This window comes from Propithecus coquereli, unplaced genomic scaffold (assembly GCF_000956105.1).
Source record: "Propithecus coquereli isolate 6110/MARCELLA unplaced genomic scaffold, Pcoq_1.0 Scaffold962, whole genome shotgun sequence".
In the NCBI taxonomy this organism is placed as follows: Eukaryota; Metazoa; Chordata; class Mammalia; order Primates; family Indriidae; genus Propithecus; species Propithecus coquereli.
In genome coordinates this window covers 191778-211311 of record NW_012155974.1, presented here as the reverse complement: position 1 = coordinate 211311, position 19534 = coordinate 191778, and the positions used below count along the sequence as shown (strand labels likewise).

At 57.5% G+C, this 19534-nt stretch overlaps 1 protein-coding gene across 2 annotated transcripts in view; it reads left to right on the top strand.

Moving 5' to 3' along the window:
- The window catches only part of PPP2R2C (protein phosphatase 2, regulatory subunit B, gamma), a 139896-nt gene that overhangs the window by 108434 nt on the left and 11928 nt on the right, over nt 1–19534 (top strand). For both annotated transcript variants that reach the window (XM_012665112.1, XM_012665113.1), the window contains exons 6-7: nt 3536–3700; nt 16651–16820. In XM_012665112.1, coding sequence (XP_012520566.1) covers nt 3536–3700; nt 16651–16820 — 335 coding nt within the window. The remainder of the gene's footprint in view (nt 1–3535; nt 3701–16650; nt 16821–19534) is intronic.

Below are 19534 nucleotides of genomic sequence, written 5' to 3'. Positions count from 1 at the left end.
GGATTTGAGAGTGATGTCCCTTCTCCTTCTGTCCTCTCCATGTGACTTCTCTCCTTCATCCCTACCTGCATCTGACAAGCTTTTCTGCAGGGAAAATGACCCTTAGCTGCCCAAGTGCAATTGAAAGTTAGCAAAAGCCCGCCAGACAGTTGGAGTAGAATTAGAAAGAAAAACAGAATATGAATAAGTCAGCCAGCTTTGCCAGGGAGGGGACTCCAAACTGAGTCTAATTATGCTCATTCCCAAGGGAGGCCGGTCCGGAAATGAATCTTGTAAAGCACAGTTTTACGAGTGGGATTTATGTGGCGATTATGAAACAGAGGACGGGCCACCTGGGGGTTAATCCTGGAAAGGAAAGGGCACTCCAGGATCATGCCCATCCCCTTGTTTTGCAAATAGGGAAACTGAGGCCTGCAGCAAGGAAATGGTGCTCACAGGTGGCACAGCACACTCCGGAGAGAGCAGGCCCGACGTCCAGCCCAGGCCCCTGGTGCTGGGCCCACTAACGCTAAAGCCACTGCGCGTGGTCACTGCTGGACCAAAAGTCTTAAATCCGCACGTGCATGGCCGCACGGCGTGAGTCAAGGACTTTGCAGGATCTGAGTTTGGGGCATGATTATTGTGCTAGGGAGGGTTTCTGCACAGCTGCTTCCCTCACCAGGAATCCATCTTCAGGCCCCTGTTTTATCATGGATGGAGAGAAATTCAATAGGGACAGCCCCACTCAGGAGTCCCTTTAGCACACCCCATGGCACCAGCCAAGGGCCCAGTAGCAGGCCCGGGCAGGTCCTGTGGCCAGCTGAGCCAGATGTCCTGCAGAGGCCATCCCAGGGACCAAGTGACCACAGGCCTGGTTGGTCGGATGCCCACGCCCTGAGGGACGCTGTGCTACCCCGAGGTCCTGGCAGGGTCCTGGGTCCTGGGATTCGGAGGTGCAGACTGCCTGCCAGGCCCCAGGGAGCTCCTGCCCAGTGGGGACCCTGCCGAGTTGGCCATGACCATGACTGTCTTCCTCTGCCAGAGTAAGGTGGGTACAAACCTCTGTGCTTGACATTACTGTTTCCCAGCAGCCACTGTGTCCAAAGTCCATTGTCTGAAACAGCAAGAGAGATTTCCCGAGGACGCTGAGGCTGTAAGAACTGTGGGCCTGGGCTGTTGGCAGGACCCAGGTTTGGGGGACTCTCTCCCCGCAAACCGTATACCAGGCCCTTGGCCCCTTTGCCTTTGGGGACTCTGTCTCCCCAGCCTGCACCCAGGCCCTCGATCTCTGTCCTTGTCCCGCAGCCAGCCTGGGTGGCCCTGCCAGGTGTTTGCCACAGAAGGCTTCTCCGTATACTTTTAAAAGTTACAGAGCATCCCGAGGCGGGAAGGGCCAGCATCTGCGCGGACACTGAGCCAGTCAGGAGTGTTGGGTCATGCTGCAGTAACAGCCAACCCCAGAGTCTCCAAGGCTGCGAACAGCCCAGCCGTATTTCCCACTCGTGCCGCGAGCATGTCCTCCAGGGTCGGCTTTGGTGCAGTCTTACCGCAGAGGGAAGAGCGTCGTGGCAAACCGTGCTGGCTCTCCACCTTTCATCTTGGAGCCGGCATACGTCGCTCCTCCATTCGCTGGCAAAAGCAACACGTCCTCTGGCCGCTCTGGGTCCTGGAGGGCGGCATGTTCGGAGAACCCCCAGATGCAGCATTTCCGCTTTGTCCCGTTGCATCCTGCCCACCCCCCAGGAGCCGTGACCAAGGAGATACAGCAGGAACGAGTGTCCTGACAGCGACACATGCAGGGGGCCCGTGGGACCTGCACTCCCCAGGGCACTTCTGCTTCTACCACAGCTTCCTTGGCCGTCGTTTGCTGCTCGAGTTCCGCAGAGACGGTTTAGGCCCTGCCTGCCCTGACCCTTCGGTGCAGAACGTTGAACAGGTGCCGCCACGCTGGTGCGCGTGACGTTTCATACACAGCCGCGCTTTTCCTCCAGGCACCATTTCAGTGGTGTTCGGTAGCAGGCGAAAGCCATTCCCAGCAGACAGAGTGTCACGGAAAGTCACCTGCAGCACGCTGGCCTCCGAAGGATGGGTCGCCAGGTGGGCGTTGGTGAAATTAGCAGGAGTCTGCCACTTTTTCGAGCTTAACCTTTAGTATCATTGTTCATTATTTAATCTCTGCTTCTTTTCACACCAGAAAACCATAGTTTCCTGGGAAGCCAACCAGGCATTGATGACTTAGCTCATTTCCCTGCCTTTGTGTTTTTTATGTGACTCCGTTGCTGGTTAATGACGCTTCCAGCAAGCAAGATCTGCGTGTGAGCAGAGACCTTCCTTGGTGCCTCTGACTGCACAGCCATCTTCCCCGGCATGTTATAACCTCTGTGTTTACAGAGGTCAGAAAGCACCACTTTCTCATTGAGAAAGGAAACAGCGTGGGCTGGAGGCGGGGGAGGACCGTGGGCTCCCAGCACATGCGTCTCAGAGTTTCAATCAGTATTCTCCAGATAATAAAAATAATAATAATAATTATAATGGCAACTGACATTCATTACACTTTGCAACGAGTCAGGACATTGGGCTTTGCCTCTGTTAATCTTTACAAGAAAAGTAGGAGGTTAGAACTGTTAGCCCACTTTGCAGATGAGGAGATGAGTCCCGGAGGGCTGGGGAACTCATCCAGGATCACGTTGCTAGGAGGCGGCAGTGCTGGGGTTCAAACCCCAGAGCTCGGACTCCAGGGCTCGCACTCACACGAAGTCGGAGGGAACAGGCTGTGCAAAGCCCCGTGCAGGGCTGGGGGGACCAGAGACCGAGGCTGTCACTGTCACAGCCTTTCAGACAGGGTGACTGGCGTGTAGGACCTGGAGCTGGGAAGCCAGATGGGCTGGTGTGCAGGCCTCGCCCATTCCAAGGGCTCTGGCTTGCTGCTGGGCAGCAGGGAAGGGGCACGCTTTGGAGCCTGGGAGGTTGTGAGGCCGGATCTAGCTTGACCGCCCACTGCGGGGCTACCTGGGCAAGTTGCTTGCCCTTTCTGTGGTCCAGTGTAGCTTTCGGGGGCGCTTTCTTTGCAAGCTATAAAATTCTTGGTGCTAAACAAGAGCTGGCAATTTATTGGCTCCCATATTTAGCAGTCTGGGAGAGTGACTTCAGGTTCAGCTTGGTCCAGGATTCAGAAGATAATACCAGGTGTTTCTCTCCACTCTGCCTTTCGTGCTGTCTGCCCTGCCCTCAGGCCCGGGGGTTCTGCTTGTCACAGCAGCAGACAGAAGCCCCTTCTCTCTACACTGCCGGCCCAGCAGGGAGGACCGAGCTGCATCCCAGAGCCCCGTATTCCAGGTCCCAAGAAGGCACAGATCAGAGCCCAGGGTGGGCTGACCCAGAAATGCAGAACCTTTGCCCAGACTCTCTGGGCTGTGGTGTTTCGGGGTCCTGGGAGCAGAGCACTGGCTCACACCATAGGGCAGATGGCGTTGCCTGGGAGAGGTGTCGGAGAGACCCAGGGGAGGCAGAGCGGCAAGGGCGCCCTACTGCCTCTTCCTTGACTGCGCCGCCCCAGACATTGTGGACATCAAGCCAGCCAACATGGAGGACCTCACGGAGGTGATCACAGCGTCTGAGTTCCACCCGCACCACTGCAACCTCTTCGTCTACAGCAGCAGCAAGGGCTCTCTGCGGCTCTGCGACATGCGGGCGGCTGCCCTGTGCGACAAACACTCCAAGCGTAAGTGCCCACACCCCGGGATTGTGTGGCAGGTGGGCGGGCGGGTGGGTGGGGAGGCGCCCCGTCTTGTGCTGGAGCCGCAGGGGTGGCAGGCGTGGGCCAGCATGTCCTAGACTGGCCAGGGTGGGCGGGTGCCATGCTTCTTTGGTGCTGGCTGGCCAGGGAGCCTGGTCTTGCCACCTGCTGCCTCCCCCCACCCAGAGTCCCTGCACAGCTAGGAACTGTGCAGCTTCCAAGGGTCAGGCTACTAGGATGAGGGTCAGAGGACCTGGAAGCTAAGGGGGCACCAGACTAAGGTGTCACCTCCTCCAGGAAGCCTTCTCTGACTCCCAGTTGAGTCAGGACCCTCCTGTGTACCTCCATAGCCCCCAAAGCTTCCCTTTCTCACAGAACTGGCCACACCCTGTGGAACTTTCCATGGGCTGCCCCACCTCCCCCAGCAGCTGTGAGCTTCCTGGGGGCGGGGTCTGTGACATGTCACCTCCTTGTCCTAGAGCCCACCATGGGGCCTGCCATGAGGGCTCCCACGGGGGTGTCTGGGGAGGTCTGGGGCTGAACAAGGCCCAGGGACACACTCTAACACAGCATCACCAGCGCACAGCCCACGTTCCACAACCACTCGGAGCCCTGCCCAGCCAAGCGCTTTACTCGAGTTCTCTCATCTAATCCCACAAACTCCGGGGGAGTTGCTGCATGGAAGAGGAAACTAAGGTTCCAGGGGTTGGCCCAAGGTCACCCAAACTGAATAGTGGCAGGGCTGGGCTGCTTGGTGCTGGGTGGTGACTGCCAGCTGCACACTGTCTCTTGGTCCCCAGAGGCCCCTGAAGGCACAAGATCAGACCGTGGTGTTGTCCTTCCCAGGTCACCCTACAGGGGTAGCAGGGACCCAGGAGAGTCCCCTAGCTAGAGGGCAGGGACTTTGTCTGGGTCCCCTCTCTGTGTGTCCCCAGTGCCTACAACAGTGTCTGGAAATGAGCCAGCAAATGAGAGATCCAGGGGGGCCCTAGAGGGGCTTTATTAAAGCCTGGGGGCCAGGACGGGCACCTCACGCCTGTAATCCCAGCACTTCGGGAGGCTGAGGTAGAGAATCGTTTGAGGCCAGGAGTTCAAATCCAGCCTGGGCAATAGTGAGGCCCTGTCTCGACAAAACATTGGCTGGGCGTGGTGGTGCGTGCCTATAGTCCCAGCTACTCAGGAGGCTGGGCAGGAGGATCCCTTGAGCCCAGGAGTTCAAGGCTGCGGTGAGCTGTGATCATACTCCAGCCTGGGTGACAGAGCGAGACCCTGTCTCAAAAAAAAAAAAAAAAAAAATAGTCTGGGTGCAGGTGGCAGAGGGCTGGTTGGGAGTAACAGGGCCACACTCTTCCCCTGGGCAGCCTGGTTTCGCTGGGCAGTCGCAAATGGGGTGCTACACCAGGCCCGGGCCCTCCAAAGCCTCTAGTTCCTCCTCCTTCCTTGGCCACGCCCTGGCCCACGTCCCACCCCTAATCTTCTCCAGGGCTGCCCATGGTCCACGTGTCACACTCAGCCGTCCAGGCATTCAGTGAGCACCTGTTCCCAGCATGGGGACACAGCAGGGAACCCACAGGCAGAGGCCCTCCCTCGAGGAGCTGACGTCTGTGGGGGACAGACAGTGGACACGTAACTAGGTGATGTGATGTCAACAGCACCCACAAAACTGGTGCAGGGCTAGAGGGTGTGAGGGAGGGTCACTGAAGAGATCACTGTGGAACAGACACCCTGAGGGGCGAGCCATGCCAACCTCTGGGAAGAATGTTCTAGAAGGAGGGTACTGCAGGAGCAAAGGCTCTATGTGGCCAGAAGGGGGTGGAAAGGCAGGAGCCAAGTCAGTTGGACGAGGCGGATGACGTAGGGCACCGCCCGGAGGTCCAGGGAAGGACCGAGTTTTTTCTGAGTGAGCCGGGGACCGCGGAGGACGTGAGGGTGGGGACTTGGAGGGGAGAGGGTGCTCAGAGGCCTCCCCACGGGAGGAGTCGGAGGGCTCCTGCAGGGGTGCACTCGAGGAGTGACGGTGACCTGGGAGGGACAGGAGGCGGGGCAGGGCCTCCTGGCTGCGCCCAGATGTTCCTTGAGGGTCGAGCTTGCCCAGTGGCGAGTGGCTGTGCGGTGATGCTGTGGTTTGGTTTGGCGAAGGGCGCCGTGGCCGGGGGCAGCCGGGAGCGGGGTGGGCCAGACGCAGGCTTTGGGTCCCTTCTGGGCTCCGAGGAGTGGTCAGGTGGGCAGCCGACTTGGGGTCTGGGGTCCGGCCCGGTGCTGACGGGCGCCTAAGGTGAGGGAGTTACCTGCGTATGGATGGGTGGGAGGCCCAGGGTCAGGGGGCAGGGCTGTCCCCACAGCCACAGCCCAGGCTGGATCCCTGTCGTGTGGTTGCCACAACAAGTGACCACGCACTCGGTGCTTAATACGACGCAAGTTTATTCTCTTGCAGTCAGAGGTCCAGCACGGGTCTGTAGGGCTGTGCTCCCTCTGGAGGCTGCAGGGCACCGGTCTCCCTGCCTCTTCAGCTTCTAGAGGCATCTGCGTTCCTTCGCTCATGCCCCCCGCCCCGCCCCCGGATGTGGAAGTCCGCAGCAGCGGGTCGAGCCTTTCTCATGGCTCTGACCCTCCTGCCTCCCTCTTCCATTTATGTAAAGTCCCTTGTGACCACATGGGGCCCACAGGGATAACCGAGGGTGATTTCCCCATCTCAAGGTCAGCTGAATTGCACCCTTAATTCCATCTTTGACCTTAATTTGCCCTTGCCGTGTAGCAGCATACTCATAGGTTCCAGGGATTAGGGTGTGGCCATTGCTAGGGCTGTTATTCTGCCCACCACGGGGCACTGCCCCTGCCACCTTATGCCCGCCACCTATTGACTGAGGCCACGCATGCCCCCAGTCTGTGCCTGTGTTGAGCTCTGGGTCAGAATGGCATGGATTAAGAGTGGGGAAGAGAGGAAAGGCTGGGTCCTGCTACCAAGTCCAGCCCTGACCCTGTCTGAGCCCTGAGGGAAGGAAGGTGAGGCTTCACGGCACGTCCTTCTTTGTAGGGGTGGAAGTTTAGGGACATTCTCCACGTGCAAGAGAGAAAATGGTAAGTCAACATTGATGACACCCATATGATGGAATATTGTTCCATCATTTCAAATATCGTTTTAGAAGATTTTTTTAATAACATGGAAAAATTGCTATGTTAAAAGATTTGGTGTGGACAAAAACCAAGGCAATGACTACCCAAAAAATGGAAGCAGAGAAAACTCTGGAAAGAAATATGCCAACATGTCCCTGCATGGTGGACTGTGAGAAAGGGATTGATATTTTCTTTACGTTTTTCTGCGTATTTGTATTTTAATAATGGATTTAGAGGTTGAGCCAGAGAGCACATGCGTGTGCAGGAAGGGTGAGTGCGGGGACTCCCGCGCAGGACACGCTGTTCTGTGCGCCCCCCGGATGTTCGAATGATGTTCCTGGGGGCTGGAGGGAGAAGTCAGCGCCCCCCTGGGCTCCTGCAGCGCTGGCCACCCACATGGGCCGCCGTCACGAGGACCTTGCGCACTTCCTGGGTCCGGGCACAAATCGTGGCCACGTAATTTCATGCTCCTGGAGGAGTGCGAGCCACATGCGAATCAGCCCACGAACTCAAGGGTGCAAGAAACGTGGCTTTCGATGACTCAGTTGTCATTCCATGCCCCCGTCTTCCATGGATGCCGTGAGCACTAACTTTAGGGCCTTGGCAGGATCCGCCTCTCCCCAGACTGCACTGAGCTTCCAGAAGGCTCTTGCAGGTCCTGGGTATGGAGGGAGGGATATGGGGTCTTCAGGACCTCCCTGGGCTTTTGACTGTGCCTGGGTGACCTTCGGGTCAGGTCTCTTGCTGAAAGCTTCCCAAGGGCCCATTCGCTGGCTGCCTGGTGACTCGCCCGGGAGCTTTGGCCGGCCACCCCACATCTGCAGACACGGCCACGGCTGCCTGCGATTTGCTAGGGTTTCATGGAAGCTTTGCACGCACGCGTTCATAGGCGAAATTGGCCTTTAATTTTCTTTTCCTGTACTCTCTTTGCCCAATTTTAAGGTTATTCAACTCTCCTAAAGTGAGCTGGGCAGATTTCTTTTTTTTCTGGAACAGTCAGTATAATATATCTGCTTTTTAAACTGTTAGTAAAACTCATGTGTAAATCTATTCAGTGAGAAATTCTTTAAACAGCCAGTTTAATTTCTTTTTTGAGTAAGGGTTTATGCAGGTTTTCTATTGGAGTTAATTTTGTATTTTAAATTTTTCTAGAATTTTTTTCATTCTCAAATTCAATATCCTGTATAGAAACTTTCTCTTCAATGTCAGTAAAAAGACTGTTTACCTGGCTTTTAAAAAGGCTTCACAGCATCTATTTTTTCTCATTTTAATTAGCTCCAGATAGGCAGTGAGTAGTTGAAGTTTCTGTCCCGTGCGCTTTGTCCAGACCTTGTTTGTCTTGGTCCCTAGGGGGAATCCAGGAACCCCAGTCGGCAGGCCGCGGTGGTTGTTTTTAACCTGAACACATGGTTGTTACTTAAGCTAAATTCTTGTAAAGAGACTTGGAGATTGGGGTTAGTTCTTGCCCGCTTTCTTCTATTTGTCCAGTTACTGCTCAAAACTCAGGGAGCGGCTGGCAGCGACACCCAGAGATAAGTGTTCGCAGCGTCATTTTCCTAACAGAATGAAACGCGATTTCCTGTCTGCCGAGTGAAGGGCGTCCCCGTCACAAGGGAACATTCGTCTCTGCCGTTGGACAGATGCGGAAACCGAGGGTCTGCGGAGCGAGGCGGCTCCCCCAGGCCTCGCCCCGCCAGGGCAGAGCCGGCGCACACGGCCCCTCTGCTCCGCCACAGCTTCCCGCCGCTCTCTGAAACGCTAGAAATCAGGCTTTTGTCCGCTTGGCATCGTGACAGGGTAACCATGGCAATGATCGCACGTGAGTTCTCAAAATAGACAGTTATTTCTGCTTTTGACAGCACAGAGTCTGCTGAAAGGATGGGCTATGCCTGGAGCACGGAGGTTTCTTAGACTCGGGGGGAATGACAGCAGAGACCCTTCGTGGGCCCCCAACCATGTGCTGGGCCGGTACTGGAGGAATGACAGCCATCGCTCATTCACTGAGCACTTAGTACACGCACGTGCCGCTCGGAGTTTACATCTCATAAGTCCGCAGAGCTACCCCGTGATGGAGGTGCTACATGATTCATTGCACGGACGAGGAAACTGAGCGCAGTTGACCCTTGAACAACGAGGGAGTTAGGGGCTCCACTCTTCCCAGGCAGTTGAAAATCCATGTATGACTTTTTTTTTTGTAGAGACGGGGTCCCAGTATTGCCCAGGCTGGCCTCGAACTCCTGGCCTGGCCTCAAACGATCCTCCCGCCTCAGCCTCCAAAAGTGCTAGGATTACAGGCCTGAGCCACACATGTAACTTTTGACTCCTCCAGAACTTAACTACTAAAAGCCTACTGTTGCCAGAATCCTTACCGATAACATAAACAGTCAATTAGCATATCAACAGACTAGTATCTACATGTATAGCGTATGTATTCATGACATACCTAGCTTTTTCTTTTTTTTCTTTTTTGATATTTCTAGGCTTTGTGGTTAGTCTGAGAATTTTTTCCAATTGTGGCAAATCTCCAAAAAAATTTCCAATATATTTATTGAAAAAAATTTGCATATGAGTGGACCCTTGCAGCTCAAACCCATGTTGTTCTAGAGTCAACTCTACATCCACTTCCTATCGCTGCTGTAACAAATTGCCACAAGCTTAGTGGCTTAAAACAACACAAAATATCACAGCACAAATCTGGAGCTCAGAAGTGCAGGATCAAGGTGTCGGCGGGGCCTCCCTCTGGAGGCCACAGGGGAGGCTGTTTCCTCACCTCTTCCGGCTCCGAGAGGCGCCTGGCTCCTTGCCGATGGTCCAGGTGTGCCGTGCCACCTCTACTTACACCCGCCCCTCTCCTGCCCTTGTCTCTCTTCTTTCTCTTCCAAAGGACCCACCCTGCCATTACATCAGCCCCTCCACATAATCCAGGGTCACCTCCCCATTGCCAGATCCTTAGCTTAATCTCAGCTGAAAGTCCCTTTTGCCACGTGAGGCGATACATGCACAGGTGCCAGGGAGTAGGATGCAGACACCGTTAGGGGTCGTTATTGCCTACCATGTCGAGGCACAGAGAGGTTAAGACATTTGCTCAAGGTCACATGGCTAGGGAGAGCTGGGTCAGAGCCTCACACAGTCTCATGCCATGGGCCTGAGCTCTTTCTCAATCTTCACAGAAGCCTTGAAAACCGAAACCCTTCTGGGAATTGAGGATGAGCCAGGCTCACACAAAGGGGCCGTGTGGGATGACTCCCAGGGCTCAACCTGGCAATAGGTCTGCGGCAGAAAGACCAGACCCAGCCCAGACCCTGCAGCTGTCTGGGGGCAGAGCCAGGGCAAAGTCCCCAGCAGGGGGAACAGCCAGTGCAAAGGCCCTGCGGCTAGATCCTGAGGCCGTGTGGCAGGAGCAAAGCAAGGGGAAGGTGGGAGGTGAGGTCAGAGAGGTGCGTGGCTGGAGAAGGGGTCACATCAGGAGGTGTTACCGCTGTGGCAAGAGCTTTGAGTTTACTCTGAAAGTGACGGCCACCACAGGGGGCTGTGAGCAGGGAGACCTGGCCTGGCAGTGTTTTAACAGGATCCCTGTAGTGCCGAGTGGCGAAGGGCCAGGCGGAAGAGGGGCCCGCCGGGGCTTAGCACATCAGCGCAGGTGAGAGATGCTGGCGTGGAGCGGCGGCACGTGCAGGAGGTGCAGATGGCCGAGTCCTGCATCCACAGGGAAGTCAAGCCCACTGGATTTTAGGCCAAATTGGATGGAGATGGGGAGAGAGCATCCGGGATGGCTTCAGGCTCTGTGGAGACGAGGCTCCGGCCTTTGTGGGCTCAGGGCAGGAGGTGCTGGAAGCAGACTGATAAATTAGCAGGAGTGTGAGAGTCGAGAATGTTTCTGTGAGGTGTCGCGGCTGCTCTGACGCAGTTGGCTCTCCAGGTGGTCAGAAGAGGCTTCTCTGTAGAGTGAGGAGGACCTGGGCAGCAGGGCACGGGCGATGCCCCTCGGGGCTGAGAGGAGCTGGCTGGTTTTGGGGACAGTGTGGCTGGACTGGGGGTGGAGGAGGCTTTTGGGTGCAAAGACACAGGGGGGGACAGAGCAAGCTGGGCCTCAAGGCCACAGCCAGGGTTGGGTTTTGGTTTGTCTGGTGGGGTCCATCCCGTGGTGCCCAGCAGAGGGCAGTATGAGCAGGGCGTGACAATTGCCAACTTCTCATCGGTGAGCATCTGTTGTGTCCACTGGTGGCCTTGTAGGAACTCCAGGCCCCCTCCCAACTCTGCACAGCCTCGGGGGCAGGAAGGAGGCCAGGCAAGGGGCCCCTCCCCCAACAGTGGCATCCCCTGGGATGGATGAGGCACCCGGTGTCCAGGGCACCCTGTGTCCTCCTTCTCCTGCTACTCGGCCCTGAGGACGGCTTGCCTGGGCTCATGGGCTCGCTCCACCCGCGTGGAGGTCCTTGTGTCATACCAGAGCAGAGGAGGGACCCGTTGCCAGGGCAGGCAGGAACAGCAACCAGGCAGGACCCCATCTGTCCCTCTACTCCTCCAGGCCGCCACCCCCCGTGTTCTCCGCCTCCATGGACCTGCAGGCCCCCCACCGTCTATTTCTCCCCAAGGTCGCACCGACCTGCACACTTGTCCCTGGAGGTGTGGCTTACGCCCTGCATTTTCTACCACCTAACCCTGATCTCCCCTCACCCGGCCCCCTCCCCTCCCACGCCCAGAGGAAAGACTGTCCACTTGCTGACAATGGCAGAGCAGAGCGTGGCAGGCGCCGCTGCGAGGGACACACAGCAAGTGCCGGGAGCACTCAGGGACCACTTCCAGCTGGGTAAAGTTTCACCGCCGGGCCTGGAAACTGATGTCAGGAAAGGACGGAGGGGAGACAGCAGGCAGCACCAGAAGGTTCTATCCGCAGGGATGCCGGGATGACGAATGACCAAGGCAGGATTCCTGCCTAAGGGAGCTCACAGCCCCATGAGGTGACCGTGCCTCTCAGCCACTGCCTCAGAAGAGGTTGTCCAGGGGCTCGCAGGCAGCAAATGTGAACATTTGATTTATTTGGAGAGCATCTGAGTGATACGCACAGAGAACAGGGTGTGTAAGTTGGGGTTCTGAAGGACATATAGGAGTTAGTAGGAAAGATGGGCTAGAAATGGAAAGGGAACTTCAGGAAGAGAAAATGTTATGAAAAAATAACTAGAAACACCTACACGGTTTAATTGAGCAGCTACTCCGAGTCCCGCGCTGGGCTGGGTGTCTGCAGGTATTATCTCTGGAGGTCCCATCATTTTTGTTCTCCAGATGAGGGAGGGGACTTGGGCTCACAGAGGTTCAGGGGCTCTCCTGGGGTCACACAGCATGTCTGCTCTGCTCCACTCTGCTGCGGTGAGGCAGGGGCTCGGGGAAGCTGAGCGAGATGCCTGGGGTATAGCACTGCAGGAGATGCTCACTGAGCGCCTTAGATGAACGCTGCGCCCCGGGGCCTGGCCGGGGCCCTGGCGAAGATGGGCCGGGTGGGCCGCGGTGGGTTGCGATGTGAGGCCCCAGCAGCAGGCTGGTTGGGACCCAACTAGGAAGGAGCTGGTCAGCTGCAAGTAGGAGCTTAAACTTTGATCCCATGGGCATGGGGAGACGCAGAGGGCTCTCGCAGGAGAAGGAGGCCCCGGAGCTGTGTGCAAGGCTGGAGGGAAGGTGGGCACCAGTCGCCAGGCTTCACCTTTGGTTTCCTTTGATGCATAGACCTTCAGAGCCACCACACGCCTTGGCTGGCTCCCCGGGTCCCCTCCACCGTGAGACACCTGGGGAGGAGGAGAACGTGGTTGTCAGGGAACCACTTGAGCCACGAGAACCTTAATTATGCGAAATCGTTAGGAAGAAACAGGATCGGATTTCTGCTGATTCAGAGCCCTCCCACTTTTAAATAACTAGGGCAGGGGGAGACAGGGGCTCTGAGACACGTTTCTTTAAACTCTTGGCAGCAGTAATTACCATGAAAGGTCCTTAGCGACTCGTCAGTTAGAAGGGAGTCCCCTTAGCACTCGCGAGGGCTCTGGGCGAAGCTGTGGGTGTGGGGGGGCAGATCCCACTGTCTTCTGAAAAAAATGTACTGTTTCAAAAATTTCATAGAAATGTTTAAAAAGAAAAGTAAGAGCTTTTTCGGGCTTATTAATATCTCTTTCCATTTATCTTTTGTAGTTCTGGTCCTTTTGTCCTTAAAAACCATCGGAAGTGCCGAGCACAGCCAGAACTGGGCTGTAACGGGCCAGTGCCCTTTCGCTTTTCCGTTTCAGCTGCCGATCAGGTTATCCTCTCGCCTTTGACCTCGCGGTGTCCTCCTCCTCCGGGCTGGCGGGAGGCTCCGCTAGTCACTCTGCTCTGTGACACCCAGTGCGGGGCGGTTGCACTTCTGCGATCCTGGCCCCCATCCGCCCACCTCACCCCACAAGGCGCACTGGGAGCTTGGGCCAGCCCTCGAGGTCTGGGGGAGTCTGGCCAGGAGGCAGCAAGGCCACCCCCAGTCAGCGTGTTTTATGACAGGGCTCCTGTTCTGACCCCTAGCGGCAGAAATGCCAACTCTGGCTGGAGAGGGGCCCGCCTCTCACAGGGCAGGTGTGGCGGGGCCGCCATCGGTCCCTGCTGAGGTTTCACTCTCGCCCGGACCCCTCTTCCCTCAAACTCTCCTCCGGATATCGGGTCTGCGCCCCGCGCTCACTCACAGACGACACAGGTCTCGCTGGTGTTAGTTTACGGAAAAAATCAAGCACTGAACTTCTTCTTCCCTTTATTCCAGGCATTTGAGAGAAAAGAATGTCATTGATCTTTTTTGGCTTAACAAAGACAAACTACAAATATACACCGGCAGAAACAATGGTGCCAATTTAATTATTATTGTCAGGGCGCAAAACAGTCTCGTGTGAATTGACCAATCAGAATTCAGATGTTTTAGGGGCCAAAGGTGACTCCTCAGGAGATTTTACTACCCGCCCATCCAGTTTCCTGGCTGCCTTAGGAGGCAAGTCTTGCAGAGACTCCCTGGGGCCATTCCCTCCCCTGTTCCCAGCCCTTCTGTGGCTCCCGTTGCTGAGGGGGCAGTGCCCTGTGTCCCTGTGTCCCCCTCCACCGCGCTGAGTCACGGGATGTCGGAGAGGGAGGGAGGGAAGACAGCACCGTGGATTTGTGAACTTACCGTGCGCCAGGCTTACCCACACTGGGTCCCTTCTGCCTGCGGCTCTGCAGTGTCTGAGGTCCCGGGTGGTGCCTGGCTGTGCTGCAGCCCCCGCCGCCGTCCCCTGCCTGGAGGGAGCACCCTTGGCTCCTTTTGTGGAGATGAGGAGGCCTCGAGGCCACATAGCTGAGGGCTCGGGGACTCAGACCTTGGCAGCTGCAGCCACCCAGCCCCTCTTCCTCTTCCATCGCCCTCACCCTCCCTCCTCGTGGTGCCAGTTTCTTCCTGGGCTGCCTTTGCCTCGCCCCTGCGGGAAGAAGCAAGCACGGGCCACCAGGGAGCGTGTCCCAGTGCAAGGTGCAGGGACAGTCAGCTCAGGAGGCAGGACTCAGAAACGGGGGGCACACTGAGGGCTGGGCCAGGGGTCCTCCTTGAACAGGGAGGTGTCTACAGCAGGTTTTGCATGTCATTAATTAAACACCTGCCAGGCTGAAATCATTCTAACTCCAAAACAGAACATGACCTATTGGTGAGATACACCGGACTTCTCCCACCTTCTGCCTGCGCTCAGGGAGCAGGGTCAGGGCAGGGTGTGGGCTGAAAGGCACTCTGCTGAGCAGAGGCGGTGGGGAGGCGGAAGAGGGGACTACAGATCTCCCTGAGCTCTTCAGAGACACGAGGGAGGGGGCTTCATTCCTTCCTGCAACGATTTTTGAGGACACCAGAGGATGAAGGTAAACACAGGAGCTTTTTCTTACCAGGTAAGCAGCTTCCTTCCCCTCCCCATGCCCAGTGGCCTGGGATAAGGATGGTGAGGTCTGCTGTGTAGCCCTGGCCCCCAGTGTTAGAACCTCCTCAGTGGCTCCCACCTGCCTGACAGTGACATTCTCACCCCTCTCTGTGGCCAGCAAGGCCCTGCATGGGGTGGCCCCTGGCATCCCCCTTCCCCTCACTCACTCCTGTCTCTCCCTACACTGGCCTCCAGTTTGTCCTGGCCGCAGGGCCTTTGCACATTCTGATCCTGCTGCCCATAGTGCTCCTCTGCAGGTGTCTCCACTGTTCTCTCCCTCACTGCAGATCTGTGCTCACACTTCACCTGCCACAGCACCCTGCCCAACTAAGTGACCTGCCCCCACCGCTCTGTCTCCTCACTGGCCCCAGCTCTCTTTCCTGCACTGCCACTGCCTAGCAGTGTAGTCTGTCACTTAGTTTTATTGTCTGTCTCTGTGACATGGGGGTGGCAACTTTGTGGGGGTCACTGTGTCATCCAAGGACCTGGGACAGGGTAGGCAGACGCCCAGAGTGGATTGGTCAACGGAGCAAGTAAATGAATGAATGCGTGGGTATATGTCAGCATCTGTTGGGTGTGGAGTGTCTCCAGCTACCCCGCAGAAGGGAGCTAGACAAGAGTTAAATTAATATTTATTGGAAAGGTGGTGGCCAGGAACAGCGTCTGCCTTGGGCAGGAGGGATGACAGGGTGATGGGTCCCCGCTGAGGGGCTGGGGCTGGGACAGGCCTGGGGAGCAGGACACGAGACCCCGTGACTGAGGGGCCAGCGGGAGGGGCTCTCGGAGCCCCTGGGGAGCTGTAGTCAGCTCCGCCTCCCTATTTCAGGCCAAAGACACAGAACAGGCCACTGGGCCAGGCTGCCCCCAGCTGTTTCCAGGGGATACTGGACAAGTTGTCAAATGTTTAAGTCCTCCCAGATTGGCTGGTAAATGGCAGCCAACCCACCACCCATCCTCTTCCCAGGGGTCCCCGGGTCTCTCCCTGGCCCAGATCTAGTCCCCACCCCCTCCAGCCCTAGCGAGACAGACAGAAGACAGCACTGCTTGTCCTGCTGCATGGAGACCTCCCAGCTCAGGAAGGCCAGGTCGCTGGTGGCAGCAGGGCAGGGCGCTGCGTGGGGAGCCCTCGTCATGCACTCTGGCCCCGGCTGCAGTTGCCCAGGGGGGGCAGCAAACTTGCCTTCAGGGGCCAGGTGAGCCACGTCCCACGTGGAGCAGCTGGTCTCAGGTAACAGGAGGTGGTGGCAGGCGGCAAACAGGACACTCTGTGGCGGTGAAATTTGGTTTTATTAACAACCGCGTGGCAGCCAAACCACCCTGCCTGTGAGCAGGGCTTGGCCGTGCATGCCCAAGACACCGTGAACAGAGACACCTGCTGGCCCGGGGTCCCGGGACTCGTTAACCAGGGCACAGGCAGTGCCTAGCCTGGCGGAGGACGTTGTCCAGCACGTTCGAGAATGTCAGGACACCTTTGCAGTGTGGCATCCAGCGTGACCAGAGGGCAGCATGTCGAGTACAGGCCTGGCTTCAAATCTCTTTCTCCCACCCTGACGCCTGGGCGTGGATTTCCGTCGTCTGCGCTCAGATGGGGCCACTAACGCGTGTTCTCACAGGGGGATCAGATGAGCTGATAACGGGAAGGGCCCCTCGGAACCCGGATACGCTCCGTAGACTCCCACAGAGGAGCCCTTCCCGAGCCGGCTCTGCCCCTTGGAGGGCCGGGGTGGGCCTGGTGCCTGCCAAGCGCTTCGTTCCGGTCTGACGGAAGAAGGGCTGTCTGTGAGAGCAGACGGTGTGAGCCCCGCAGCAGGACGGGGGCGTCTGTTGTCCCAACCCCGTGGGCGGGAGCAGCCAGTGACGGCCATCGCTTCTCTGTCTCTGCAGTCTTTGAAGAGCCCGAGGACCCCAGTAACCGCTCCTTCTTCTCAGAGATCATCTCCTCCGTGTCGGACGTGAAGTTCAGCCACAGCGGCCGGTACATGCTCACCCGGGATTACCTCACGGTCAAGGTCTGGGACCTGAACATGGAGGCGAGACCCATAGAGACCTACCAGGTGGGTGCCATGGCGGGAAACCCCCCCAGGTCTCCCTTCCCTGTGCCGGGGTCCCGTGCGGGGCCTTTCACACGCCCATCTGTGGGAGAAGACAGTGGTGCTCGCCCAGCCTTGCAGGGAGCTCTGAACACCGGGCGCTAGGCCCGCAGTCCCCGCAGTCCCCGCGCAGCCCAAGGTGGCGCTGGGAGGGGAGGGACGTGGGAACAGAGCACCGGGCGCTGGCGGCCGCCCTCCCCAGGAGCCGGTGCGCGCAGTGTCACCGTCGGGCCGTCGGGCGTGGTAGGCACTGCCCTTCCGAGGGACACTCTCGAACGGTGCGTGCGGCGGGACTGGGAGCCAGCTATGTTTCTAGATCCTCAGCGTAGCTTGCGAATCAGGCACACAGTGACACACCTGGCGCACCTTCCTGGAAAGTGCTATTTGCTATTTTCCTGTTACGATTCAGCCAGATGTGTTGGGGGTAGAAAATGAAGGTCACGTGACCTTAACATAAAACACGGACTGGAAGAGCCGCGGGGCCGCTTCAGCGCTGGTCCCGGTTGCGCCTCTAGCCGGGAGGTCAGGGAGGCTTCTGGCAGGAGGCGGCATTTGTGCTGGGCGTTGAAGGGTGAGTAGGGCCTGGCCACGCAGAGGTGGGCGGGCAAACACCCGCCAGAGACCCCAGCCGATTCCTCACGGCATCGCCAAGCAGGGGCTCACCGGGTGCCACGTGCGTCACCTCGCCACCTCCATTCCGCGCGGCCCCGCGAGGGGAGCCATCAGCCCCTTTTGGTGGGGAGAGAGCGGGGCACTAAGAGGTCGGGGTGCGGGGGAGCTGTCTCTCAGCCAGGCAGCGACACATTCAGAGCCCAGACTCAGGTCCCTGCACGTCCCTTCCCTCCCCGCCGAGGCCCTCGGGAATGAGTGCAGAGCTCCGAGGCCGGCGTGCCAAGCCTGACCTGTGCCAGGCGTGGTCCGTGTGCTCCTGGCAGCCACATGCCCGCAAGGGCGCTGCTGGCGCCAGCCCTTCGTCAGCCGCGTGTGTTCACTTGAGGGCCTGCGGCCCCTGCTCACACTGTACACCCCAGGCGGGATCAGCCCCTCCTCTGCCCCTCTGGAAATGTCTCCGGACTGGGACAGGAACAAAATGGCCCTTGCTCAGGCCTGCACGAGTGACTATTCTGCTCCCTCTGGGCGACAGCTCAGGGCCGACTGTCTCCATGCCCCTGAGGCCTCAGCCTGTCGCGTCCCTTTGTCAGTGAAGGCACAGGAAGCCTGAGACCACGTGGGGGTTTCCTGTGGGGTTCCGTGGGATGGGTGCGAGCCTTCAGTCTTTCGAGGGCCCCAGTAAACATGCGAAGACCCGATAGGTGCATGAGGATGAGCGCCCGGGAGGGCGAGGCCCAAAGCCAGGTGCTTGGCATTGGCCCAGCTGGCCTATTGGTTCTAAGACAATAATAATAATTACGTGAAAGCAACACAACAACTAACATTTTGGTGATTTATCATGTGGTAGGAATTGTGTACAGCAGGGCTATGTTTGTCCTACTTGCCGACTTAACAAATAGGGGCTATTTTCCTCCCATCATGAGGAGTCCGGAGGAGGCAGCCCAGAAGTGGTGAGTGGCTCCATGACCTCATCAGTGTCCCAGCGGTTCCTTTTGTGTTCCAGTCCACCAGCACTTGGGTGGTGGTTTTCCACCTTCATGTGTGGGACCTCATGGTGGCAAAACAGCTGCCATACATCAGGCACATTACCTGCATTCCAGGTGGGAAATAGGAGGAAATGCAAAAGACCACATCCACTGGGTCTGTTGAGTGTTATACTGGGATCAAAAAAGCTTCCTCAGAAACCTTCTCAGAAGACGTCCTACAACTCACTGGCTAGAATGGGTCCAGATGGGAAAATGAGTTTTCCAGCCTCTGTGGCTAAGGAAGGCAGGGGTGACAGTTGGCGATGGGTGTTGAACGGGCTACACTGGGCTAAGCCTTTGGCATACTTTGCCTCACCTAAGCCTCCCAGCTGTCCTTGGAGGTGGGGTCAGTATTCTCCCCACCCCATTTTATTTGAAGACAATTGAGTCAAACGGCATTTGGTGACAGAACTAGCAAGCAGTGGACCTGAGATTGGTGCTCACATCTTTCTCTGGAGCTGACGCTCTTCCTCACCCTGCCACCAGAGGGCAGGAGATGCTTAGTCACTGGAGAGAACAGCACCCAGGTTTGGATGAGTGCATCACTAAGACTGCTGGGACTAAGCAGGTGGACACACAAAAACACAGGCCAAGAGGATGTGAGCACTTTGGTTTTAGCTGTTATACATATGCCGTGCTAGATCCTGGGCCTTGCCCACAAGGGTCCCAGACAGGCAGGAGCACAGCGAACCTCAGCGTGGGGGGCCTGCCTGCAGGCCAGGGCCGAGGGGTAGGCAAGGCTCACCAAGCGGACGTTGGGGCTGGGGAGGGATGAGCAGGGTCAGGCCCCCTGGGGGAGCTGCGTGGCCTTCTCCAGCCGCCCCGTCTGCAATAGATAGCAGTGGTCCTCCGCCAGGTCTTCCCGTACTCCACGTCTCCTTCATCCCCCACTGCCTGTGTTGGCCGGGGCTCTCCATGGAATCAGACCACCAGGATGGAGAGGGGAGGTGAGAGAGGAGGGAGAGATCTCAAGGAATTGGCTCCCGTGGTTGTGGAGGTGTGGCAGGTCCGAGACCTGCAGGGCAGGCTGGCAGGCTGGGA